This window comes from Lytechinus variegatus, chromosome 11, assembly GCF_018143015.1.
Source record: "Lytechinus variegatus isolate NC3 chromosome 11, Lvar_3.0, whole genome shotgun sequence".
Classification (NCBI taxonomy): domain Eukaryota; kingdom Metazoa; phylum Echinodermata; class Echinoidea; order Temnopleuroida; family Toxopneustidae; genus Lytechinus; species Lytechinus variegatus.
The window spans coordinates 1,126,094-1,153,356 of NC_054750.1; the positions used below are offsets into that span (position 1 = coordinate 1,126,094).

The window sequence follows — 27,263 nt, forward strand, 5'->3', positions numbered from 1 at the left end:
ACACGTCACGGCGTTTAAGCTATGGGCGTAGGCCTACAGATAGGGAGGGGGTGCTTGGCGGCTCCTGACCCCCCCCCCCCATTTTTCACGACCAAGAAAAAATAGATAAGAAAAGGGATTGTGGTGAAACATGATTATATTCCGAATATTGTGTAAATATCTATCACAAATTTTGATTTTTTTTTTAAAATAAAAATGTCGAAACTTTTGCTCGCTCGCCCGCAACTTATTTGGCTCATTAAGCCCCTGGTACTGGTTTACATAAATAAAACCTAACCCCCAATTAAAAACCCTAAACACAATTACGATCCTCCTCTAATTCTACGCTCTCTGAGAGTTCATGACAAGAGCAAAGGTCGCAGGAGCAAAATTTCGTGCCACCGCCAGGATACCACCTCGGCGCCACGAATGACCACGCCCTTCTTATCCATTACCCTTCTGACACTCCGACTCCACGCCCCGTCAGCCCGTGATGCATGTCTTTGACATGTCTGTGTCCGTTTGTGTACAAACATGCGCGGCGGGGTCGACGCGCTCGCTTCCACTACCAGCGAGAGAAAGCCACCGGAGATGTTCACGATTCTATTTTACTTCATTCAAGCTTCAGCGAATTTATTCTAACTTCCGGGTGGTAAAGATCACATCAGTGGAGTTTTCTGCGGCGAATTCGTGATAATACTCAAAACTTCTTACAGGTGATCACATGTATACTGGAGTAGGACAACAACAAATATTTTAAGTTTGCCAGATTGAGTTTGGAGTTATGGATTGACGACATTAGACCGGCTATATTCATTTGGTAAGAAATTGGTTCTTCTTTTTCACTTACACTGTTTGTAATGAGTGGGACTGGTCACGACTCCCTGGGTGCACCAACTATTTCACATAAGGTAGCACCAATACCGGCCCATTCACTCATGATATTATACACACATGCTCATTGGGGATCACACATTTAAATTGCTAAGAACTGAAAGGAGCTTAATTTATGGGCATGGATCTTTGTGTGACTGTGACAAGACAAGTAAATTTTGTGTCAGTCTCAAAAATTTTATACAGTCTGTCATGATCATGTGTTTATAATAATAATTTTTGTTGGTGTTAATGTTATTGTTTTTGCTGATGAGTTTCAGTGCTATATGCCTGAGTGTGAAAAAAGGGTTGCTGAACCAAGTTCAGCAATGTATATACCCAATCCTTAGCCTTGAGGCTCCTGGAGAGTAACACTAGTCATTTTACTGACGTTGGCTTACTGTCCATGGAGCCTCGTTCTCTTTAACTTTTAAACTTATATAAATGGACTACTACTTCATTTCCCCCACTAGGAAAGAAAATCATGTAAGAATATCGTGAATCGTTAAATATCATGAAGTGATTTCATGATGTTTATTAGCCGATGCAAGTATTTTACAATCCATAATATTTATCGGCCGGCACCAGTATTTTTAAAAATCTAAGTTGGCACTGCTCCACTCACATGTATTGCGAGATTAGTATTAGTATACTAAGAGGCACTGCTCATGCCTCTATATGCGTCTGTATCTTTGGCTACGATAACAAAGACGACAAAATGGCGACAATAACATCTGTGAGTATACATTTAGCTCATCTTCCATGATTTTTCTTTTTTTTTATATCATTTTTTGTGTAAAAAGAATGTGGAGCAAAGTGGAGGTAAATGTGCTGTTATAAAACTAGTAGTGACTTTGGAGCTCTACGCTACATGTACATGTATACCAGTTCATAGCTTTCGTTCCTGCTCTAGTTGGCCATAATACTGGCAGTTTTAAGGAAAATGAAACCCCAAATCTAATACAACATTAATTTTATCATTTTATCATCAAGTACAGGACAATAAAAATTAATCCAATACCCCAATCTGATTTCCCAGTATGGAGTGGCACCTCTTCAAAATCTTCTTTAGGTTCAAACTCTCGAGATGGAGATTGCCATTTTCTCTTATCTGAATTTTCCTATTGATTCTATTTTACCAATTAATCAAATATGCATGAACTCATGAAAATATTCAATTTTTTTTATATACTGTAATAGATTCGAAATTCAATTTGATGAATTTTGATAATAAATCATACACCCTCATCTAGGATTTGCAATCTGGCAAATTTTAGCTACAATGTAATCTGCCAATTTGGAAAATGTAGATAAGGGTGAGAAAGTAATCATCAAATCGTATTTTGAAACTACATTTATAATGTATATTATACACATTTGGAACAATATTTGTATGAATTTTATGTGTACATTAATATCAAACTTGTAAAATAATCACTGTACATGTAGTAGGCAAACGTAAATTGTAAGAGATGTAGTTTGTCGCTGACATCGCAATTTTTGTACAAACCCTTAGAAAATGGTGATCTCCATTTAGAGACTTCGAATTCAAAGAAGTCCAACTTTGAAGGGGTGGTACTGCATACCAGGAAATCAAATGGGAGTATAAGGGGATTCATTTTGATTATCCTGTCTTTTTCAATGATATCATTTGGTATTACATTTTGGGTTTCATTTTCCTTTAAGAATTGACCAAGAGTGTAAAGTAGTCGACATTGAACATGACATATTTCAAGAATGAAAAAAAAACCAAACAAACTTGGCTAGTAAATGTGAATCGATCTGGCGAAGGTAATCTATGACGGCTAGGCTTTAATAATACTTAGAGGCCGGGAAACTGGTCAATCTCTGTTTCATCGGTTCCACTGGATTACATTGTACATTGTTTGTCTTGCTGTACTATAACACCAGGAGCCATAAAAGTCATTCTTCCACTGAAACATTGAACAATTTTTTTTTAATTTTACCAAATACAAATGAACACGTAAACAGGTAGTCAAAGAAGCTTGCAGGGAATGATGTGACTGGTTGTATTAGGAAAATACTGATCTTTAATAATCAGGAACTGAAACTTCCAATTTAATACTCTTACTGAGAAAGTAGTTCGCATAAACTATGAAAAGTAGTATTAAAGGATGATGCTAATATACAAGAAAATGGTTTGATCATGACGGAAACCAGAAAATTCTCTGTAAGTGCTTTGTAGTTTCCTGTCAAACACGTACATGTAGCATTCTGTGGAAATATGTTTCTGTTCCTGCAATAAACTCCCTCTTCTTTAAGTATGAATGTTCAAGTACACTTCAAATTGTAGTGCAATCATGAAATCCCTTTATAGGAAAATGTCTGAAATTGAAAGTCGTCCATTCGATTACACATAAAAATGTCATATAAAATTTTAAATGCTGTACGGTACAAGTACTTCAGAGAAACATTATTAACAGATGCTGTGTCCGGGGATATAAATAAATTATATTACATGTACACCTGTACTGTACATGGTCGTGGACAAGTTTCTGAGAAAAGGAAAGGTTTACATTTGTACAGTATGTGTGGGACAGTGAATGTTCATTTGGTATAAAGCTTGAGCAGAATACTGGAGATTTTTTTTCTTTTTGATTGAATTTGAAATAACTTTTCAAGTACCGGTATGAAATGGTCTGAGAATTTCAGTAGTGTCCAGAGATCCAGTCACTTGTATTGTATTAGAGATACAGTACAGTATCATGTGTAAGTGCCTTTTAAAAAGAAAAAAAGAAAATATTAAGGATAAAGAGTGCTAGATATCCTAAACTTCACAATTCAATTTTTCATAAAGAATAAAATGGAAAAGGTTCAATGGCCAAATTTTGGAAAATTGCAATGATCATACTTTTGGAAAATGAAATGAAGTGGAGAACAAGTTTTCCAGTTCATGAAAAATATGACATCAGTGCTAAAACTGTAGATACATGTACATGTAGATACCGTAATGTGTTGTGTGTTTTACATGATTTATCAGGACATGCACATTAACATACGTTGAAACGTCGTGGTGTAGCAGTTCTGACTCTCGCCTTGTAATCAGAGGGTCATGTGTTCGAATCCCACCATGGCCTAGCATCCTTTGGCAAGGCGTTAATCCACACTTTGCCACTCTCCACCCCGGTGTTAAATGGGTACCCGTAAGATGTGAAAGCCTATGTAGTATGCCTTGCAATTGAGTCATGGAACTCTTGTTGGAATGCTCCCCAGGGAGTGGAGAATGTGCATACATTGTATGTGGGCATGCAAGGATCCGATGACCAGGGTAATATGTCTGTAAAGCCCTTAGAGACATCGTTCCGATGTATTTAGCGCTACATAAATGCAGAATATTATTATTATGTACAGTGCTTTATAAATAAAAATATGTTTTTCCTCTTTATTATTATTTTCAAGCATGAAATGGTTAGACAAATTTTGGATATTGGATATGTTTATGAATATTATAATAATATTTACCCAGGGAAGCCACTTCAGTGCTCTAATAATCAAAATAAAGTACTTTGGGAAGATCAGAAAGTTATTAAAGGTCAAGTCCACCTCAGAAAAATTTTGATTTGAATCAATAGAGAAAAATCAGACAAGCACAATGCTGAAAATTTCATCAAAATCGGATGTAAAATAAGAAAGTTATGACATTTCAAAGTTTTGCTTATTTTCAACAAAATAGTTATATGAACGAGCCAGTTACATCCAAATGAGAGAGTCGATGATGTCACTCACTCACTATTTCTTTTGTTTTTTATTGTTTGAATTATACAATATTTCAATTTTTACGAATTTGACGATTAGGACCTCCTTGCCTCAAGCACAAAATGTTAAAATACGGTAATGGAATTCCACGTGTTCAGGGAGGAATGAAACTTCATTTCACATGACAATGACGAGAAAATAACAATATTTCATATAATAAACTTTTAAGAAATAGTGAGTGAGTGATATCATCAGTTCCCTCATTTGCATACCGACCGAGATGTGCATAGAACTGTTTTGTGAAATGAAGCGAAAATTCAAAATGTCATAACTTTCTTATTTTACATCCGATTTTGATGAAATTTTCAGTGTTATGCTTGTTGAATTTTTCTCTTATTATTCAAATCAAGTTTTTGTTGGGTTAGACTTTTCCTTTAACTGCTTGCAATTCTCGCAGACTACTTGTATTTGCATGTACATGTAGTATTTGCTGATAGCAAGTTATTCTATTCACTTGTGGACATGTAATGTTCATCAAAAGATGCAATCAAAATCCTTAATATTTTGGGCTTCAAAGATCCTGTCTCTAGAGATCCATGTTTGGACCACTGTCTATGTACATATGTACACACACAAACTAAATATTGGATCGACTTCATGATGTCTCATTACATGAGTGGTATTACAATTCAGTAGACCTGTGCATATTGTATGTGGTAGATTAGGCTTCCTATCAACTTCCTCTCTTGGCATCTGGTCATGAATTTGCTCACCAGCATAGGAAATACATGAGAATGATAGATGATTTTTCCCTCATGTCAGCCCAAATCACCCCTAAAATTCCCCAAATTACATGCTTTGGGGCGAGCTTAATATGTTCAAAAGTTTCCCTGTAATAGATCTCCCACAAACAATATTCAAGAATATTTGGAAAATTGGTATGTAGCATACATGTATGATGTATTAACAATATAAAGAAACATTTATGGCATAACATAAACAACATTTACACAATGTACTGTATGTCATAATAATTGCATAAGAAGTAACCGTAAAATGCAAGAAATAGGCCCCAAAATTCAGAAATTGCATCAATAATAATTAGAAAAAAAAGAACTTGTAAAGAGTAAAAATGACTTCCTATCCTTAAACACTTTATTCTGTTTCATAAAAGAAAAAATTGTGAAGATTAAAGGTAATTTTAAGTTCTGTGTGAACTGAAATTTTCATCAAAATCGGATATAAAATAAGAAAGTTATGTCATTTTTAAAGTTTCGCTTCATTTCACAAAACAGTTTATATGCACATCTCGGGTGGTATGCAGATGAGGAACTGATGACATCACTCACTCACTTTCTTTTGTATTTTGTTATATGAAATATGAAATATTTCTATTTTCTCGTCATTGCCATGTGAAATGAAGTTTTATTCCTCCCTGAACACGTGGAATTCCAAATAACATTTTGTGCTTCAGGCAAGGAGGTCCTAATCGTCGAATTCGCAAAAATTGAAATATTGTATAATTCAAACAATGAAAAACAAAAGAAATAGTGAGTGTGTGACATCATCGACTCTCTCATTTGGATACAACTGGCTCGTTCATATATTTTGTTAAAAAGAAGCGAAACTTTGAAATGTCATATTAACTTTCTTATTTTACATCTGATTTTGATGAAATTTTCAGCATTGTGCTTGTCTGATTTTTCTTTATTGATTCAAATCAACTTTTTTCTGAGGTGGACTTGACCTTTAAATTACAAGACAACAATTTGAAATCAACAACATGGATTAATTACACTTTGATGTCATCCTTTTGTTTTCTTTAACCCTTTGCGCACTGATGTTGCAATTTTGCACAGTATTCCTACAATTAAATTCAACAATCATAATTAGTTTTCTCTCCTACCTTCAAATTAGATACATGTAAGCTAATGAAAAGCAATATTTCTTGGATGAAATCTACATGTATAGTATCAATGGTGCAATATGGATATTGAATTAAAGAAAGTAACATGAAAACAATGGTCATTATTATCCCCAAATATCAATTCACTGTGCAAAGAGTTAAATTGATATACTTTGCATGTTATTTGTTAGTCTTACATGTATAAGGGAGTGATGAAATAAGCCCAGAATCAAGGGCTTAATTTGTACGGTGTATATTACAAAATGTCAAGTGCGTTAATTATCCATGTCATGTGAGTTTTATTGATGCTTGTCTTTATTTTAAAGGGAAATGTACATGTATGTGTACATGTACGTTCGTTTAGATTAATACATGTACAGTACGTAAGGTGGTCTTAAGGAAAAAATGTTGATCATGCCATTTTGAATTTGGGGGAAAGGTGTCAAAATAGGGTTTTGTGGTATTGATACATTGTTCAGTCATTCAGCTCATCCAAAGGGATTAAGAATAGCCATGTTTTGAACGATTTGAACGATTTGAAAATGTTATCAAATTTGGATGTCACTAGTTTTGCATGAATTTTATAACAAACATTTATGCAAATGAGGGCACTTAGCAAACTCAGAAATAGCTTAGTTTTTATAGCTCTATGATGTTTACTCAATCTTTCCAAACCTTCATAGTATACTTTTGAAGATTGATGTGCATACATTGTACTTCCCTTTCAGTTCTAGTCACACCCCATGAATCACACACTGTATGAATACATATTTGTTGCCCGACCTACTTGTAATTTAAAATTATTCTAAAACCTTTAATATACATGTCCTGAGATAGAAGATTTGGGGGAATCCACCCAAACACAAAGTTGAGTGAAAATAAAAAGGAGAAAATTCAAGCAAGCATTGTGCTGAAGAATTCATTGAAATGACATGTAATTTGTTAAAATGAGGAAGTTTTGCTATTTAAATTTTTGCTCATTGAAATGGACTAACAGACAGTTGAAAGATATTATAGATAGAAATAAATAAATGAATAAGAAAGAAAGGAAGAGAGAGAAGGAACAAAAAAGAAAATAAAAAAATAAAAAAAGAAAGAAATGACTAGATATGAAAATAAGGAAGGGAGAGAGGAACAAGAAAAATGAAAAAAAAATACTACAGTACATGTTCATGTAGGGAGAAAGAATGAAAGATATTTTCTGAAGAAAAATGTTATTCATCTACCTGTATTTAGGACTATGAATAAACCCTATTTTCCTTTTAATATTTAAATTTTCATTTGCAGACATCATTTTCACCAGAGTACTATACAGTGATACCAGGCAGAGACTGATCCAGACCACACAAGGTATTGATCTCTATATTTATGTTTTTAAAGCAAAATAAAGTAATAGTTTTCCCATCAGTCTCACAAAACTGTGAAGGAATTTCATTCTCTCATTAATTTGCAAGTTCCAAGCAGGGTCCAGGGAGCGATTTCTTGGGTGGGGGTGCGGAAGTTAATTCGACAAGCAAAAAAAAAAGGTTTCACTACAAAATGAGGGTCATTTCCATTCCACAAAAACTTGACAAGCAAAAAAAAAATATTTCAACACAAAATATTTGTCTTTTTACATACATTTCTCAAATTTTACACATCTACCAGAATTCCAGGGGGTGCTGCCTATGGAAAATAATACATGCAGCATCCCCCGGGAAAAAATTGGGGGTGCTGGGGCACCCCCGCTTCCCAGGGCCATGATTCTAATCATTGCGAGACAGACTATCATTGTTATATAAATAATCAATATAAAAAGCACGGTAGTTCATGCATGAAAACAACTATACCTGAAAAATGAGGAAATGAATGGTTAGACTGTAAACTTTGTATTGTAAATGTTCAACTCCTTTTCTAGAAAAGGTTGTTGCGTTGTACAAATAGTACAAAGTTCATTCTCGCTTAACAAGTTAATACCTGAGGTGCTTTAATAGGTGTGCTGTTTCTATGTATTGTATGTACACAAAATTAAGTGTTTAGAGCAACATTTCACCTATATCCTTAATATCATATAATCAAGTTGGATAGAAACTTGTAATTCAATTGAATTTGAGGAGGCTACAGTTTATAGACCATTGATCTGGATACTCTAATTAGAAGTTAAGGTAAGAATTTTTTATTCATTAGTTCTGTTTATATTAGTTATTATTTTTTTTTAATGAAAATTTTAAAGTGTATTTTAATAATTTTGTTCCTAGACAACTTACATGTATTGTTTTTTGTCCCACCTGCATAGCAGAGTGAGAGTATAGGCGCCGCTTTTCCAACGGCGGCGGCGTCAACATCAAATCTTAACCTGAGGTTAAGTTTTTGAAATGACAGCATAACTTAGAAAGTATATGGACCTAGTTCATGAAACTTGGCCATAAGGTTAATCAAGTATTACTGAACTTCCTGCCTGAGTTTCATGTCACATGACCAAGGTCAAAGGTCATTTAGGGTCAATAAACTTAGACCATGTTGGGGGAATCAATATCAAAATCTTAACCTCAGGTTAAGTTTTTGAAATGTCATCATAACTTGGGCATAAGAGTAATCAAGTATCACTGAACATCCTGTGCACATTCTAGGTCACATTACCAAGGTCAAAGGTCAATGAACTTTGGCCATGTTGGGTTTTTTTGTTGAATAACCATCATACATGTATCTCTGTAAGTTTATTGGTCTAGTTCATAAAAAGTGGACATAATAGTAACCAAGTATTACTGAACATCTTGTGCAAGTTATAGTAGTTTTCAAAGTCAGCACTGCTGCTATATTGAATCACGTGATTCAGGTGAGATGGCCAGAGGCATTCCACTTGTTATATTTTTTAGGGCAAGGCCACTTTTCAAAAGGGCACCCATTTTACAGCACAAATTACAAAAATAAAAAAGGGCAAAACAATATAAAGGACTAAAAAGATATAAGGCCAGTTAAGGGGGCTTTGGAGCCAAGTAATTGGACTTCCAAGGAGGGGCTTTTGATGATCAGTTGGAACCGTGTTGTCGATGATTACTTTGTTTTGTTATCATTCAAATAGGTTTATTATGAAATATAAGACTACATATCATCTCACTGCATTCTGGTTATTAAAAGAGTCTGGAACATATAAAAGAGTTCATGACTGGGGCTGTGCTATTCAATAAAAATCTGTAAAAGTTATATACACCTGTTGTCAGGAATATTTTCATATTATTAAAAACGGGGAAATCCCATTTGAGTGGTTTGTGTTGACATGAATTCAAAGTGATATATCCTACTCTCACAATTATGCCAAAGAATACATTTTTAAAAACTATGAAGTGCCATGCATTGTACTGTATGCCACATTCGAGAGACAATAACAAGCCGGGTTCTATACAAATATTTACTGTACGGTTTGTACCAGTATGAACAAGACAAAAAAAGAGGATGTTGCCAAAGGGGAGCAGAAATAAGCATTGAGAGACAGAATTTTTATCCTGGTATTGCATTGCAATTTGCTCCATGGTTTTAATTTTTTTTTTTGTAGCCATTTTTTATATAGAGTTGTACAAGACTTTTTATAAATAGAGCCTTCCTCTTAGTATGTACATGTATGACCAAAAATACAAAATCAAATTTGTGGTTCCCAGGAGAGATGTATGTATACAGTCTACATTCACGAGTGGATACCATGCGTGACAAAAAAAAAACACCTGCGTACCTGTATGTACATGTAACGTATTCAAAAACACTATAATAAAGAAAAAGGGTATCTATTTTGCTAGCAAAGCTACATGTTTAGGGTCAAATTTTGTGAGGGTAATATAAAGATATCATAAGGTAATAAAAAATAAAAGGATGTACTTTTTGCCCCAACAGTCAACACTATAACGCTTTATAAAAGTTTTACTATGTTTATACTTCCACATGTACAAGTAGATAGGTGACTGACATTAGGAGTGGGAGTGACTTTTGGGATTTGTTTTACACTCATCTGTAGAAGGTTTTATGGTGTGATATATTATGGGGGAAATTCCCCAATATAGAACTTAAATTTTGTTTACTTTGGAAGTCATTAGATGCTGACCTGGAAATTGCTTTTCATAGTATGCAAAAGCTGGAATACAAGTATATTACATGTAATCATTTGTATATAATATATTTTCTTGTCCGTCAAAAACGCTGTAGGGAATCCCCAAATTAAAGGGATTTCAAACTACTACCTCAGGAAGTGGGCTGGGATGAGGGGGGGGGGTAGATTTATGTCTTGAATCAAATATTGGTAATATTGATATATGAAATTGAAGGATTGAAGATCATTGTACTTTGGGTTTGAAAGTTGTTGTTTTTTGTCTCACCTGCGAAGCAAAGTGAGACTATAGGCGCCGCTTTTCCGACGGCGACGGCGGCGGCGGCGGCGTCAACATCAAATCTTAACCTGAGGTTAAGTTTTTGAAATGATGTCATAACTTAGAAAGTATATGGACCTAGTTAATAAAACTTGGCCATAAGGTTAATCAAGTATTACTGAACATCCTATTAGAGTTTCATGTCACATGACCAAGGTCAAAGGTCATTTAGGGTCAATGAACTTAGACCATGTTGGAGGATTCAACATCGAAATCTTAACCTGAGGTGAAGTTTTTGAAATGTCATCATAACTTAGAAAATATATGGACCTAGTTCATGAAACTTGGACATAAGGTAAATCAAGTATCACTGAACATCCTGCATGAGTTTCACGTCACATGACCAAGGTCAAAGGTCATTTAGGGTCAATGAACTTTGGCCGAATTGGGGATATCTGTTGAATTCCCATCTTAACTTTGAAAGTTTATGGATCTGATTCATGAAACTTGGACATAATAGTAATCAAGCATCACTCTAAATTTTGTGCAAGTTTCAGGTCTCATGATTAAGGTCAAAGGTCATTTAGGGTCAATGAACTTTGGTCGAATCGGGGGTATCTGTTGAATTACCATCATAACTTTGAAAGTTTATTGGTCTAGTTCATTAAACTTGGACATTAGAGTAATCAAGTATCACTGAACATCCTGTGCGCGTTTCAGGTCACATGACCAAGGTCAAAGGTCAATGAACTTTGGCAGAATTGGGTGTATCTGTTGAATTACCATCATAACTTTAAAAGTTTATGGATCTGATTCATGAAACTTGTACATAAGAGTAATCAAGTATCACTGAACATCCTGTTCGAGTTTCAGGTCACATGATCAAGGTCAAAGGTCATGTAAGGTCAATGAACTTTGGCCATGTTGGGTTTTTTTTGTTGAATAACCATCATATCTCTGTAATTTTATTGGTCTTGTTCATAAAAAGTGGACATAAGAGTAACCATGTATCACTGAACATCTTGTGCAAGTTAGAGTAGTATTCAAAGTCAGCACTGCTGCTATATTGAACCGCGTGATGCAGGTGAGACGGCCAGAGGCATTCCACTTGTTTGTTGTTGAAATAGAATCAAAATTGATTGGTGAAACATGACAATCAGGCACCAAAAACATTTCTGTAAAAGTATGAACTTTAAATGGACTTTGCCCTTAATATTCCCAACATTTGTTTGGTCTTGGTGGTGAAATAATTTACACATATACTGTTTAATTCAGCTTGTAATGTGCTTACAGTACAAGTAGTACTACATGTACATGTATATAACCACAAAACTGAATGCATGAAGTTCACAGCCTTCTGTGTTAAAACTCTGCACACTGTACATCATTTCACCTTTGATTGTAAAATCCTTTTGACATTACTCAGATTTTAAAAGCATTTTACTTCCTCAAACTCATCGGGCTAACAATAACAGCATGGTTCAAACTTTGAAGTGTCTCTAACGGTACTGCACACATGGAATCATGGGATAACATATGTACATTGTAATGGCCGAGGGGGGATTTCTTGATGTAGGCCCTAATATGTCGATCTCACTTGACAACATAGAATCTCCATTCAGTTCTCGTTTTCTTGTGTGCAGATGATTTTAGATACCGGTACTGGTAAATTGGGGTTCTGTCAGATTACAGTATGATTAGGAAGAATAATAGTTGTTGAAATTCAACTGATTTGTTTAATTAATAACTCTTGATCATGTTTTTTTTTATTCATATATATATTCTTGCTGATAAGAGTTGAAAATTCTTTTTCATTTTAATTATGAGGATCAATATGGTCGGCTTTTTCATTGATTGTACATAATTCCTACATGTATAGTATGTAAAAGTGCAACAGTTATTTAAAAAGGTATGATGAAGACAGCATTTTTTACAGTGTGTGGGCCTACATACATTAAAAACAAGAACAATCAGTGTTCAAGTTTTGGGATGAAGTTCAAGAGATAAGTATTGGTTTCACTTTCCACACAATCATGCAAACTTATTTTATAGCTTGGGCAATTATTAGTTTTACTCATGAGATATCTTCACATATTTTTTTTTTCATTTTTTTATTAATTCCAGGCAACTTTACAGTGTAGCCCCTTGGATGACAAAAGGATTTCTTGTTTCGAAAGAGAGCTCTCATAGCTTCCAAATGCTGCAGTTCTAACTACATCTGATTTTCTGTGAGGTTTGTACATGTATTAAGAGGCATACATTCGTAATTCAGAAGCTTCGTTATTCCGAAGGTTCGGATATTCTGAAGATCCGTTATTCCCAAAGTTTGTATTTCCGAAGGTTCGTAATTCCGAAGGTTCATTTGTCTGAAAACGAAGTGAGGTTCGTTAATCCGAAAACGAAATGAGGTTTGTAATTCCGAAGGTTCGTTAGTCCGAAAACAAAATGATTAACGAACATTATTTCTTTTTTGGACTAACGAACCTTCAGAACAACAAACTTTATTTCGTTTTCGGATTAACAAACCTTCGGAACAACAAACCTTACTTCGTTTTCGGATTAACAAACCTTCGGAACATTGAACCTTATTTCGTTTTCGGATTATCGAACCTTCGGAATAATGTTTTAAAGTTTGGATTAACGAACCCTTTTATGTTTTCAGATTAACAAACATCGAGGTATAGGCAATTTACGTGTTTCGGAATTACGAACCTTCGGAATAAAGAACCTTCGGAATTACGAAGTGTAACAATATTAAGACATATTTATCACACCATTTTGTTCTATTTTTACATACATGTATTTATCAATTTCTTTACTTTTATTTTCTGTACATGCTGTTGACATTTTCACATGTACATCCTGCTCAGCATAGCTCCATGTCATCATCATGGAAGAAAAAAAAGGGGGGAGATGTTCAAAATCCAGTTTGAAAGATACTGAGGCTGATTAAAGTTATTACAAGGTTCCCTGTAATTACCAAAGTACATGTAAATATACATGTACACTGTATCTGTACATGTAGGCCTCTCCTGCTGTCCCATGACACAAGGAAGCAACTTACTCTGATTTTTGTTCAATATTGGCCTTTTTTTCTTCAAGATCTTGTTCTGTCTGAGTCCACTTGATGCACTATCAAAGGGGAAGAGTGCCCTTACGGAAAGTTGTAAAAATAACAGAAAAAAATTAATAAAGGTTTGAGGAAAATGCTCCATTAAAGATTAAGAAAATTATAATTTTAAGTTTTAGATATGTGATGTCATAAAGCAGCAGCTGCCCCATTTGTTATGCAATATAAAATGCATGAATTTCATTTCTTTTTAGTGGTTAGTGATGACTTGTTTTTTTTTCTTTTTAGGAGCGGGTGTGAAATGATTTTTCTATCGATATACTGACGTTATAATGAAAAGACATTTTCTATTTTTGAGAAAATGACATTTACTTGATGTTTTTTCATACGATACATCATACACGTACGAAAGCTGCTCGCATATAACGTCACAAATCAAATACCGGTAGTTAAAGTTCTAATAACTTTCTTATTCTTTGATGGGTTTCCTCAAGCCTTTACCAATATTTTAAAATATTTTTTCAGCTATTATTTCAATAAAGCCTTTTGTCAGGGCAAACTTCCCGTTTGAAAGGAATAGGAGTCACATTATCCCCAATTCCTGAAAAAGTAACATTTCAGAAGCAAGTAACGCAAAAAGGTAAAATCAGAAACATATTTTCCTCATTTACTGAGAAAACAATTCCACAGAGTTGACTCGCTTGTCAAAGGAAAATAGCATTACCACTTTAAAGATAAATTCCAGTTCTGGTAACACGATCTCAAAATGACTTTTTACAGAATCTAATATACTAATAATGACCACCCAAGTGTCTGTTTGTAAGAATAAAAAATATGTGCCAAAGCATTCTGGAAGAAATTGTGTAATTGCTGAGAAATAAGCAAAATAAAGGCGGATTCGGTCACTTCCGTCGGGTCTTTATTCCAGCAATAATAATACACTGTCCCACGTGTGCCTATAATAATAATAATATAGGGTATTTATATTGCGCACATATCCACCTTGTTAGGTGCTCAAGGCGCTCCTATATTACCCGGCTAAGCTAGGCATTCATAGCGCACACAGCTTCTTGAGGAATTACTTCCTACCGGTACCCATTTACCTCACCTGGGTTGAGTGCAGCACACTGTGGATAAGTTTCTTGCTGAAGGAATTTATGCCATGGCTGGGATTCGAACCCGCGACCCTCTGTTTCAAAGTCCGAAGACTAATCCACTCGGCCACAATGCTCCACATCTGTGTTGGTGATCTTCAGTGTGAACATTTTTCAGCGTAGATTTCAAGATTTCACACAAAGTTCAGTTTATGTATTAACTGTACCAGATCTACAAAAATGTAGATCCTCGATGATATACTGACAATTAAGCCTGGTCTTACAGACTTTCTCATGAAATCAGTGTGTACTGCAACTACTGGCATTTCTCATTAATAGAAATCTACCAAAGCTTATATCAAAGTGCTATTTCATACAATGTTTTTAGTAGTTATTTTGATCTATAAAGCAATACAGTTTTATTATTAGCGTGAGAGCATAGAAGCTGCTGTCCAAGGTCAGATTTAATCCAAAAGTTCATGCATTTTGTGTAAACATTCCCAAAGTAAAACAGGAGTGTTTAATCAAGGAGATACCACAGTTAAACCCTGTTCTCATTACCGCTACTTTTATTTTCTTGTGGAAACTAGTTTAATTTGTAATGAGAATGGTCAAAGCGGCCTTGGAAACGATTTTCCAAACAAGTTCGGAAAACCACCTCGCGATGTAGTTTTCAAGATCGCTTTGTCATTTTTAAGTGGTTTTTAGTTTTTGTGAGGACACAATCGTTCTTCGAAAAGCAATCTTCGTACATTTTGAGTGCGCTACTCTACACACTGTAGAATGTCTACACTGTGGTTTAAAGTTTGCGGGAAACGTGTCACCCCCACTGAGAGCATTTCCATAGCAACAAGGCCAGTTTACGTAAAGTGGTTTTGAAAACCACCTTTGGGTGATCAAATGGGAATGCTAGTAAAGCAATCTTCCAAACTGGTATCAAGATCTGATTTCCAGTAACTAGTTTTAATAGTTTTAATAATTTATGAGAACGGTGTTTATTAGTTACTCTCGGCTGGCTTTGAAACCGTGGCTTCCAAATTGTTCAAGAGGAAATGAGGTCAGAGAATACACTGTAATTCACCTTGGGTTTTGGCATGGGAGAATGGCTGTGTATGGGAAATAACCATGATTCTATTGCGATTGAATCTGAATTTTAGTGAATGGTGAGAGAGGTTGATCAAACTGAAAGGAAGTCTAGCATCCTATTTACGATGTCACATCACATCAGGAAAGGTATACCACTCAATAGTTGTTTAAGTCATGTCGAACAATGCGTAGACTTGTTAGGTTTTGGGTGTTTTCCCCTCTGATTTTCGACTGGAAAGCTTTCTAAAGAAAATGTTATATTTAAAAACATGTACATGTACATGTAGGTATATTATTGCATAATTCATGTACAGTACAAACACTGTCAACAATCTGACACATACATGGAAATGTACATGTATATTGATTTATTATTCAAAGTTCTGTAAAAAAAATAATGCTTAGAAAGTCTCACTTTGTGATAAACATATCTCGATAATAATTGACACCACAGAATGAATTATATTAATACTGCAATATCATCCACCAAGGCACCAACTAATCACTTTTAACAGATATTGTTATGGGTACATGTACATGAAATTGCTATATACATGTAAGCTTTAAGTTACATCTTGTGGGGTCTTCATGTCTTAAAGAGAAATGCCAGTAGTTGCAATAAACACTGATTTCATGAGAAAGTCTGTAAAACCAGGCTTAATTGTCAGTATATCATCAAGGATCTTGATCTGGTACAGTTACATAAACTGAACTTTGTGAAATCTTGAAATCCACGCTGAAAAATGTTCACACTGAAGATCACCAACACAGATAGGCACACGTGGGACAGTGTATTATTATTGCTGGAATAAAGACCCGACGGAAGTGACCGAGTCCACGCTTATTTTGCTTATTTCTCAGCAATTAAACAATTTCTTCCAGAATCCTGTGGCACATATTTTTTATTCATTCAAACAGACACTTGGGTGGTCATTATATTAGATTCTGTAAAAAGTCATTTTGAGATCGTTATTAACCAGAACTGGAATTTGTCTTTAATGTGGGAGCGTCGTGGTCTAGTGCTTATGACTCTTGTCTTTTAATCTGAGGGACATGGGTTCAATTCCCAGTCATGTCATGTTTTCCTTCAGCAAGAAATTTACCCACATTGTGCTGCACACAACAAGGCAAAGGGATCTTCAAAACTCTATCGCGGGGTGGTTTTCTGATCGCTTCCAAGACCGCTTCGACGGTTCTCATCACACGTTAAGCTCGTTTCCAGTAAACTAGTTTTACGTGTAGGACGGTAGCGGTGATTTTTTTTTTACCTGATTGCTAAGAAAGCATGAATGCTTGTAAGCAAGCAACCAGAGGACCAACGGCTTAAGGTCCTCTCCGAAGGACCTGGTACTGAGGATTAATGCCTTACCAAAGGGCACTAGCGCACCAAGTGGGAATCGAACCTGGGTCACCGGAATAGAATCCCCCGCTCTGCCGACTGAGCCATCGCGCCTCCTGGAGGACGGTAGTGAGATCGGTGTCCTGAAAGACTTCCAGGGAATCAGATACCCTTTTTACACAGGCTAAAATTTCCTTAACCCCGTACTATAGGTGGGGCTAAATGGCAATTTAGCCCCACCTATAGTACGGGGTTAAGCTTAGCCCACTTTCTTTTTACACAGCATTTTTGCAAAGTGGGCTAACCCCACCTATAGTACGGGATTATTTGGCCCTGCAAAAAAGCAGGGTTATCCCACCAATTGCGGTGCTAAGAGCAATAGTACGGGGTTAAGATCGCATGTGTAAAACGAAAGTGGGCTAAGCTTAACCCCGTACTATAGGTGGGGCTAAATGGCAATTTGGCCCCACCTATAGTACGGGGTTAAGGAAATTGTAGCGTGTGTAAAAAGTGTACGAGTGAAGTACTTGTACTACGAATGATCGACAAAAACCACTAGTCCGGGGTTAGCGAGTTTCGTGTGTGAAAAGCAAGCATTCCTTATCCGGGGTTAGCAATAACAATTTGGCATGTGTGAAAAGGAAAAAAAATAGTACGGGGTTAAGGATAGTACGGGGTTAGCAATAGTCCGGGGTTAAGAAAATCCTGTGTAAAAAGGGCAAGAGAGAAACATATGACTGCACTGTAAAAACTGCAGTGTTAAAACTGACACCAATTGGTGTTAATAGAAGACCACACACTGAGGTGTTAAAATTACACCCTAGAGATTAAACGGAACACCAAAGAGTGTAAATGTAACAACAAAAGGTGTTGTAATAACACCTATGGGTGTAAAACTAACACCACCAATTTAACACCGGTGTATAATAACTGGTGTGGTCCTCTATGTACACTGGTTAACACCACAGTTTTTGCTGTGTGGGCATGGAAAATGTACTGCTCAAATAGTTCAGCTAGGACTGAGGAGTGCATCTGAAAAGCAATTTGCTGCGCTTTGCAGTGATTAAAATGTCTACACTGTGTGATAACAAAGTTAAGATCTTTTGTTTTCATCTTTAATAATAATAGTGATATATCGGATATTTATATTGTGCACATATCCACCTTGTTAGGTGCTCAAGGCGCTCCTATATTACCCGGCTAAGCTAGGCGTTTATAGCGCACACAGCCTCTTAAGGAATTACTTCCTAACGGTACCCATTTACCTCACCTGGGTTGAGTGCAGCACATTGTGGATCAGTTTCTTGCTGAAGGAAATTACGCCATGGCTGGGATTCGAACCCACGACCCTCTGTTTCAAAGTCCGAAGACTAATCCACTGGGCCACAACGCTCCACTACTCATAGTGATATATCTGACTTTGCTATATTTTCCTACATTATTTGTATATCATCATCATGTACATGTAGCATAACAAGGAAATAAGTAGAGCCATGATTAATTTCATGAAATAGGTGTAGATTTTCCTTGTCCAAGTAAGGACAGAAAGTGAATCTAGTTATGATAAGTTTATTCAAATATTTTGACATTGACAATCCATAGGTGGACACCTACATGTACATGATGTACACTATTCAAAAGTAAATCATGCAGACAAAATATTTTTTCTTTTCTCAACCACAAAAAATAAGGAAATACATGATGCACGAAAGCTCTACATCCTTGTTTAAGTGTGTCCTGACGACCAATATTTTGTTTTCACTATTAAATACTGTATGAAATTAATTCTGGGAATATACAAGGAAATGAAATAACCCTTTTCTGTACTATGTAATAGATGTGAAAAAGAAAGCTTCTGCTTGCATATTTTTATATATAGTCTCTGGGCATTATCCTTTATTCTGTGTAAAAGGTATCATCTGTTGATATATTTGTGTAGGCCTATAGAAGGGCTATGCACATATGTAAAACTTAAAAAAAAGATACTTGATGACATTGTAAAAATGCTGTTTGGAAATTGTGAGCATGTTGTACATGTGTATATTAAAGAACTGTCAATCTAACAAAGTTTTGAAACAAGTTTGAAAAGTTCACACAATTAAAAACAAAGTTTAAACAACTTGTTTCAATGTGTACCGGTCAGGTGTGCTGAGAGAAGTCATCTTCATGATAAAGTTTACTAAACTATTGAAAACTTGATGTGAAATGGTCTTTATCAAAGTCAATCTTTTATAGATTTGCGCAATCCCCACCCCCCAAGTAGATATATACATTCATGTCACTATTCCTAATCATAACTATAATGTGCCATAAAACACTTATCGTCTGAAGGATATAGAATAAAAATTTGTTCTATTCATTGAATTTACTGATTTTATATAAAAATCTATTTTGATCTGGGGTCTCGTGAAAATGAAATAGATTTACATAAAATTTATGCCTTGTTTATAAAATATAAAACCTCTTCTCAAACATGGAAGGATATGCCTATATTCTGTCAGTAGCTTTCTAATATCCTATTATGTAGTAAGTGCTCAAATGACTCTTTACATAAAAATCAGGGAGAGGGTATTACATGTATAAATTCAAACTCTAATGGCTGAAAAAAGGCGAATTGTAATTTTGATACTGAAAAAATGTTAAATGGCTACTAATACACCTTTCTAATATTCTAATGTTTGATGATAATCAAGTCTCTAATTGATCCTTTACAAAAGCTATGGATGGGCTTTAATGTCACATGCAGCACTGTTAAATGAATTCACCAATCGGTAAAGACCGCCCCCCCCCCTGGCCCCCACTATAACCTTTTTTCCTTCCCTTTTTGTTGTGGAAGTATGAAAGTCTATTGGTTTTGACTTCTACCCTTCAACCTGAGGTGGATTTGATTTCCACTTCCGCAAAAAAAAATAAACTGAACTGCACTCAACCCAGGTGAGGTAAATGGGTACTGGAAGAATTCCTCAAAAAGCTGCGAGGCACCAAAATTGGTAGCCTGCACGTGCTATGTACAAAATGTAGTTTTTTTATATCAAACAAACACCTAGCAAGGTGTTTATATAAATGTAGGCCTATATTCAGTATTATTGTTAAAGAATAACATTTGTCTCTTAAATTTTTAATGATCTTTTCAATCTTTTGCAGTGGAATTACTATAATTATTCTGCTACCCCCAAGCAAAAAATTATGTTTTTTTTCATTTTGGGGGGCTACTTTTCCCAACTTACTGCCTAATTCTGCAACATTGGACAACCTTTCAATGAATTGGCATATCCAGGGCTCCTTTTTTTTAAAGTTTCCACAAAATTCGTGGGCTTTTTTTAAAGCATTTTTACCTTATGGGGGGCTAAATTGCCCCCCAGCCCCTAGCTACACTGTACCCCTAAACTTACACTACAGTCTGTTACACCACCCCAATTCCTACATGTACATATACACATGAACCTCATACTGTGAATTAATGCACAACTTTCTATTAAGTACTGAGAATGCTTAACTGAGTACTTGAAGAACATGTAAATAGTTCTGTGCAAATAGAACATGCAAAGTTTGCTGATGATGAATTTATTTTTACTTCCTGGTTTGATTCTTGTATTCAAATTCTGTGCAAGTTGTAATCACATTGCTGAACGATGTAATGTTATTCAAGTACATGGACTACTCTATTGAAACACAAAAAAAGTTACGATGTTGAAATGTGCATGATACATGTTCATGTAGTACAGATAATACAGTTTTGTTCTGTTCATAAGAAAACCACTTAACGTACCAACACTACAAGTACCAATACCCATTTCACATTTTAAAATGTGCTTTGTTTCTTTATAAAGGGAAAAGACAGGAGTTGCATTAAAGAGCAAAGTAATATTTCATGAGTCTTTTTGAATCAAGGATAATTGTCAAAATGTAACTGTACATCTAGATCTGGTACATTAATGTATACAAACCTGTTCTCCTTCACTGTATTTTGCTACTTCTTTTTTTTTTACTATTTCCAATGCGCTTAGAAACTGTTGTATTAAGCGCTATATAAATGTTAATTATTGTTATTATCTTTGTAAAATCATGAAATCTTAGCTCAAAACCAACAATTCTGATGATTAGTAACACACAAAAGCATATATGTGGGACAAGGTATTAATATTGCTTCGAAAAATACCGGACATTTGATGGAATTCTGTGCTTGTTTTGCTCATTTCTCAGCAATTAAGCATTTTCTTCCAGAACTATTTGGCACATATTTGTTTATTTATACATACATACAAACACTTTGGTGGTAATATCATTGAATTCTGTTTGAACTCATTTTGAGATCATTACAAAAACTTGTATTTATCTTTAAAATGCATGATGTACACATATCATGTGTTGTATAAACTGTACTTTCTTTTTCTTTTTGGTTTTTAGATGAGTGGTATAAAAATGATCATTTAGAGGTTTTACAATATCATGTAGTGTAAAGTATAAAGGTTGTTTGCTCATACTTCCTATTTTGAATAAAATGCTATTGGTTTCAATTTCAAAGAATACTCGAACTTTTAATATAGAGCTGTTTAATGGAACTGTAATTTATCCTGAATATTCAAGCCGAACCATTCCTTCCTCATTTTTCTTTAATCGATAGGATACCAGATCATCAAGATGGTTTCAATAGGAAGGAGATGCCTGTTTTCATTTCTCATATCATCAGGTTAGTCACCATTTATTATTAAAGAAAGAGGTAATCCAGACTGAAGGTATACCATTTGAACAGATAAAGTAAAATCTTACAAACAAAACAATGAAAAATTCATCAAAATCAGACAAGGAATAACAAAATTATGACAACTTATTAAATGTTTGCATTATTTCGGTGAAGCAATTCAATGCATGCTATCATGAAAATGCAATGAACAGGCTGATGATGTCATATCTCCACTATAAATTCTTTTTTATGTCATTTATATGAAATATACTTATTCAAATTTGTCTACGAAGAATGGATTGACAGCTGAATAATGTGTAAGATAATCATTGTTGCGACACATGTATAAGAATCTAATGGAATTCCTTGAATGCTTGAGCATCCAATCAGGATAGCCATTCTAAAGTCGGGGTAATAGTATGCAGTGCTTAGAAACATTTGTATAAAAAAGCGCTGTATAAATGTTGCATATTATTATCAATAATGATGATTTTGTATAACATAAGAAAAAGGAAAGTGCAAACATGACATCATCAGCTCACCTATTGAATATTCATGACAACTTGCATGTAACTATTTTCGCTTTATATTACTAAACTTTAATTAAATTTTTAGTGTTTTGCTCTGTAAGTTTTACTCTATTTTATTTCTAAAGATATGATTATTTTCAGCCTGAAGTACCCCTTTAAATAGGAATTTTGTCAGAAACATTAGGAGGAAGGAGGTATATTTCAGAAGTTGATCGTATGGGTTTCATACAAGAATGTAAAGTTTAGTGCCTTGATTTATTGCCTATAAAATCTTTTAAAGTTTCTATGATGAGAAATCCAATCAAGCAGCTTATCATATGGAGAAAAATAATAAAGTGGGAGACTAGCAGATATGAAACTGTGAAAACTAAAAAAAGGCTATTAAAGCCCTCTTAAAAATGATTACTTGGCACTTTTTTTATACATGCTGTACATATTGAAATTTTTTTCAGTTCAGTTTAATTTATTTATTTTCTCAGCATGAAAATGATATACAATATGTACAGGAATGGCAAATATTACGGTACAGATAAACCCCAAAAAAAAAAAAAAAAATTATCAAAATTCTTGTGAGTAGGATTTCCCAGTTTACTGAATTAAGATACATGTCCATGGTTATAAAATAGATGAAAAGTTAGAAAGGGTTCTATACATCAGCTAATATACTAGGAGGGCGTTTGGATGGTGAATGTAAGATTCAGCAAAAAGAAAAAAAATGAACTGTGGTACTTGGCATCTACATGTATATATACCTTTTTCAGCTTAATTTCAACATTCTCTCCAAAATGTAGATCAGAAAGTTACTGGTAATATGATTTCTGTCACCAATGACAATCCTGGCAATGATCAGAAGTGTTATACAAGCTTAAATTTAATCAGCTATAATAATATTGTTTGTCAATTTTTTTTCTTCAAACTTTTACCCACATGTAACATGTAGGCTCATCTGTGTATCTGATTTATTTCATTTTCATCTGGGCAGATTTCCGTTTTTAGATTTTTTGGCATTTTTTTTTATTCATGTGTCATTGTTACAATATATATTAGTTTGAAAACTATAATTGAAACTAGTCTAAATTACATTTCTACAACCTGGATTAATAATCTTATTGCATACATGCATGAGGCCTCATTGATATAAATGATATTCATGATGATGATAATGATGATGAATGTACATGTAGTATAGTGCCATTGATCTGTAAAGACAGAGCTACTACCAATGAAGAATAAGTCATAATTATTTTAATGATTTTCATGTCAAATTACGCCATTATGCTTTCGACCTTCATTATTACACTTTTGAGGTAGAATAGGTACATGTATGTACACAAAACACATCAAAATACATTGGGCATTGTTGAAATTTACTTGCCTGACAAGGTAAGCTAGTGCTTCACAAAAGTAATGTAGCACCCTGGATAAATATTCCTGACTTGGCATTTATATGCATTGTACAAATCATAATAAAGTGTGGGCAAGGTGGGACGTATGAAATTGTGACTTTTATCTCAGAATTATGACTTTTGAGCTTCTAGATGACTACTTTTTACTTTTAGAGGTTGGCAGCTATGTAAAGAACACTCAAAGCACTGGCTCCGTCATACATGTATATTCCCAATATGTACTTTTGTATAAAGATTTCCCTGTAGTGACATCACATTCAATTGAATATGAACTGACACTGCTAGATCGTGCCGTAGATTATGTGTGACATGGTTTTTTATTTCCTTATATTGGGTTTCCTTGATAACATTTTAAGGGGAAGTCCGTCCTGTGTCAAGTTCGGTGTTAAAGCAGAAACATTTTATAAGGAAACATGATTGTGAAGGTTTTTTTAAAAGCAATCAAAGAAAGCCAGAGTTGTTGGTTTTAATAATAAAGCCATGAGTTTGTGAGGTAACATGTGGGCAATTCACCCCATATCGCGTTGCTGCTCTGTTAAATGGTTTACAGTATTTCCAAGAACCATTTGCTAGATTATTCAATGCAATTGTAAAAACTTTTTTTCAAATTTTGTATAAATGGGACTTCTTGTATGAGAGTGGTCAGGTAGTCAGAAAATTAAAACTTGAAATATTTTGATTTTCACCAAACAAGAATTGATTATATATTACCATTTTTACACATGCTAAAATTTCCTTAACCCTGTACTATAGGTGGGGCTAAATTACCATTTGGCCCCACCTATAGTACGGGGTTAAGCTGAGCCCACTTTCTTTTTACACAGCATTTTTGCAAAGTGGGCTAACCCCACCTTTAGTACAGGATTATTTGGCCCTGCAAAAAAGCAGGGTTATCCCAGCAATTGCGGTGCTAAGAGTGATAGTACGGGGTTCAGATCGCTAGTGTAAAATGAAAGTGGGCTAAGCGCTCCCATTCATGCCCCCCAACAGAGCCGGCCCTGTTGTCCAATTAGAGGTAAGCATAATGATAGCGAACACGGAGATGAGAAAAAGCGTGCGAGTGATTATTCATGAGCTACCACTAGTCCGGGGTTACCGAGTTTCGTGTGTGAAAAGCAAGCATTCCTTATGCGGGGTTAGCAATAACAATTTGGCATGTGTGAAAAGGAAAAAAAAAATAGTACAGGGTTAAGGATAGTACGGGGTTAGCGATAATCCGGGGCTAAAAAAATCCTGTGTAAAAGGGTATTCGTTTCTCATATCTTTTTTATGCTTTAACCTATTATTGGCTATGGAGTTAACCTCCCCGTTTTATACCTAAAGGCATGTTGTTGTTATACTTTTGAATATAGGAGCGTTATTATTACAATTTTCAGTTTAAAGTTTCTTAGGGCCTACTCTTCGGTACCTTAATATAGTACTTTTATTCTGTCTCTTAATAGAATATATATATTTCCTGCTAGTTTACTCTGCTTCTTCCTTATATTATCTTTCACTTTTGCATGTTGAGGGTCGTGTTCTTGGATCTTAAATGCATTAATTAAAGGTCAAGTCAACCCAAAAATCAAACTAGCATAGTGCTGAAAATTTCATCAAAAGCGGACGTAAAATATAAAGAAAGTTATGACATTTTAAAATTTTGCTTATTTTTCACAAAACAGTGATATGCACTACTACATGTACATGTAGGTGACTGAGTGGATGATGTCCATCACTCACTATTTCCTTTGTTTTTTATTGTTTGAATTATACAATATTTCATTTTTTACAGATTTGAAAATAAGGACCAACTTGACTGAACCATATAGTTTTAAACAATGCTAATTCTACATGTTCAGTGAGGAATTAATCGTTGTATCACTTGACACTGAGGAGAAAATTAGAATATTTATAATAAAATACAAAAGAAATAGTGAGTGGATGATGTCATAGTCTCCTCATTTGCATACCAGCCATGATGTGCATATAACTGTTTTGTGAAATTAAGCGAAACTTTAAAGTGTCTTAACTTTCTTTTTTTATATCTGATTTTGATGAAATTTTCAGTGTTATGCTTGTTGGATTTTTCTTTTTATTCAAATCAACTTTTTGTTGGGGTGGACTTGTCTTTTAAACTACAGTACCATACATACATGTGTACATGTGTACATGTACCTGTCATGCAATCAGTCTGCAGTTCAAAATAATTCCTTTAAGGCGCTGTCACACCTTGGCGTTTTAGACAGCGTATGCCCGACGTATCAAAATTTCTCTAAAACGTCGGCATACGCTGAACTTTGTTGTTGTTTTTTTCAACTCTGGGCGTATACTTAGCGTATTCATAACGAGTTGGACGTACACATAACGTATTAGTAACTTATATCGAACGCTTCGTTAACTTATAAGTAACGTATTCCAACGAATGCTTAGCGTATTGCTGGCGTACACAACTTATGCCCTACGATAGCCTAACGTAAGGCGCTGTCACACCTTGGCGTTTTAGACAGCGTATGCCCGACGTATGAGGAATTTGGCGAATACGCTGGCGTACGTCGAATACGTTACGGGTAAGTTTTGCATACGTTGAGAGTACGCTAAAACACGCTGGTATACGTCGTCATACGGCGAGGTCGTCGAAAAATTTTGTGCAAGCACAAAATTTTTCGACGTATGCCAGCGTATGGCTCATACGTCCCGCATACGCCATGTACGCGGGCCATAAGTTGTAGGCAAGTTACGCGATCGTTGATACACGTTGACACACGTTACTCGTAAGTTACTCATAAGTCGATGTACGTCGAGATAATGTCCAGCGTACCCTAAAACTTACTTCTAACCTATGAGTAACGTGCTTTGAACGTATGTGTAACTTAACTCCAACGTATATTGACGTATGAAGACGTGCTCCGGATGACAACAAAACTTACTGAACGTGTTTATAACTTACAGCTACCGTATAATGGCGTATTGACAACGTTTATAGGAATTGGTATACAAAGGTGGGGTTCACAGGAGTTTTCTTCGGCATGGCGGTGGTGTTGATACGGTGATGTATCGTGCGGTTATGATTTGAATAGTCGAGGGCAGCCTTTTTATAGGCTATGACACGTGTTCGTCAGCGATACGCTGCCGCGCGCGGCAGCGTATCTAACCTGTAAGTTATAAACACGTTCAGTATTGTTTTGTGGTCGTCCGAGCACGTCTTCATGCGTCAATATACGTTGGAGTTAAGTTACACATACGTTCAAAGCACGTTATAGGTTAGA

The 27,263-nt window shown here is 35.1% G+C and overlaps 1 protein-coding gene across 1 annotated transcript in view; it reads left to right on the plus strand.

The window, feature by feature from the left end:
- The first annotated feature begins 536 nt into the window (after nucleotides 1-536).
- Nucleotides 537-27,263, plus strand: part of LOC121424129 (multiple epidermal growth factor-like domains protein 9) — a 38,199-nt gene continuing 11,472 nt past the window's right edge. The window contains exons 1-4 of the mRNA XM_041619728.1: nucleotides 537-799; nucleotides 7,763-7,825; nucleotides 12,934-13,042; nucleotides 22,023-22,088. Of these exons, the coding sequence (XP_041475662.1) occupies nucleotides 22,040-22,088 (49 nt within the window). The 5' untranslated portion in view covers nucleotides 537-799; nucleotides 7,763-7,825; nucleotides 12,934-13,042; nucleotides 22,023-22,039. The remainder of the gene's footprint in view (nucleotides 800-7,762; nucleotides 7,826-12,933; nucleotides 13,043-22,022; nucleotides 22,089-27,263) is intronic.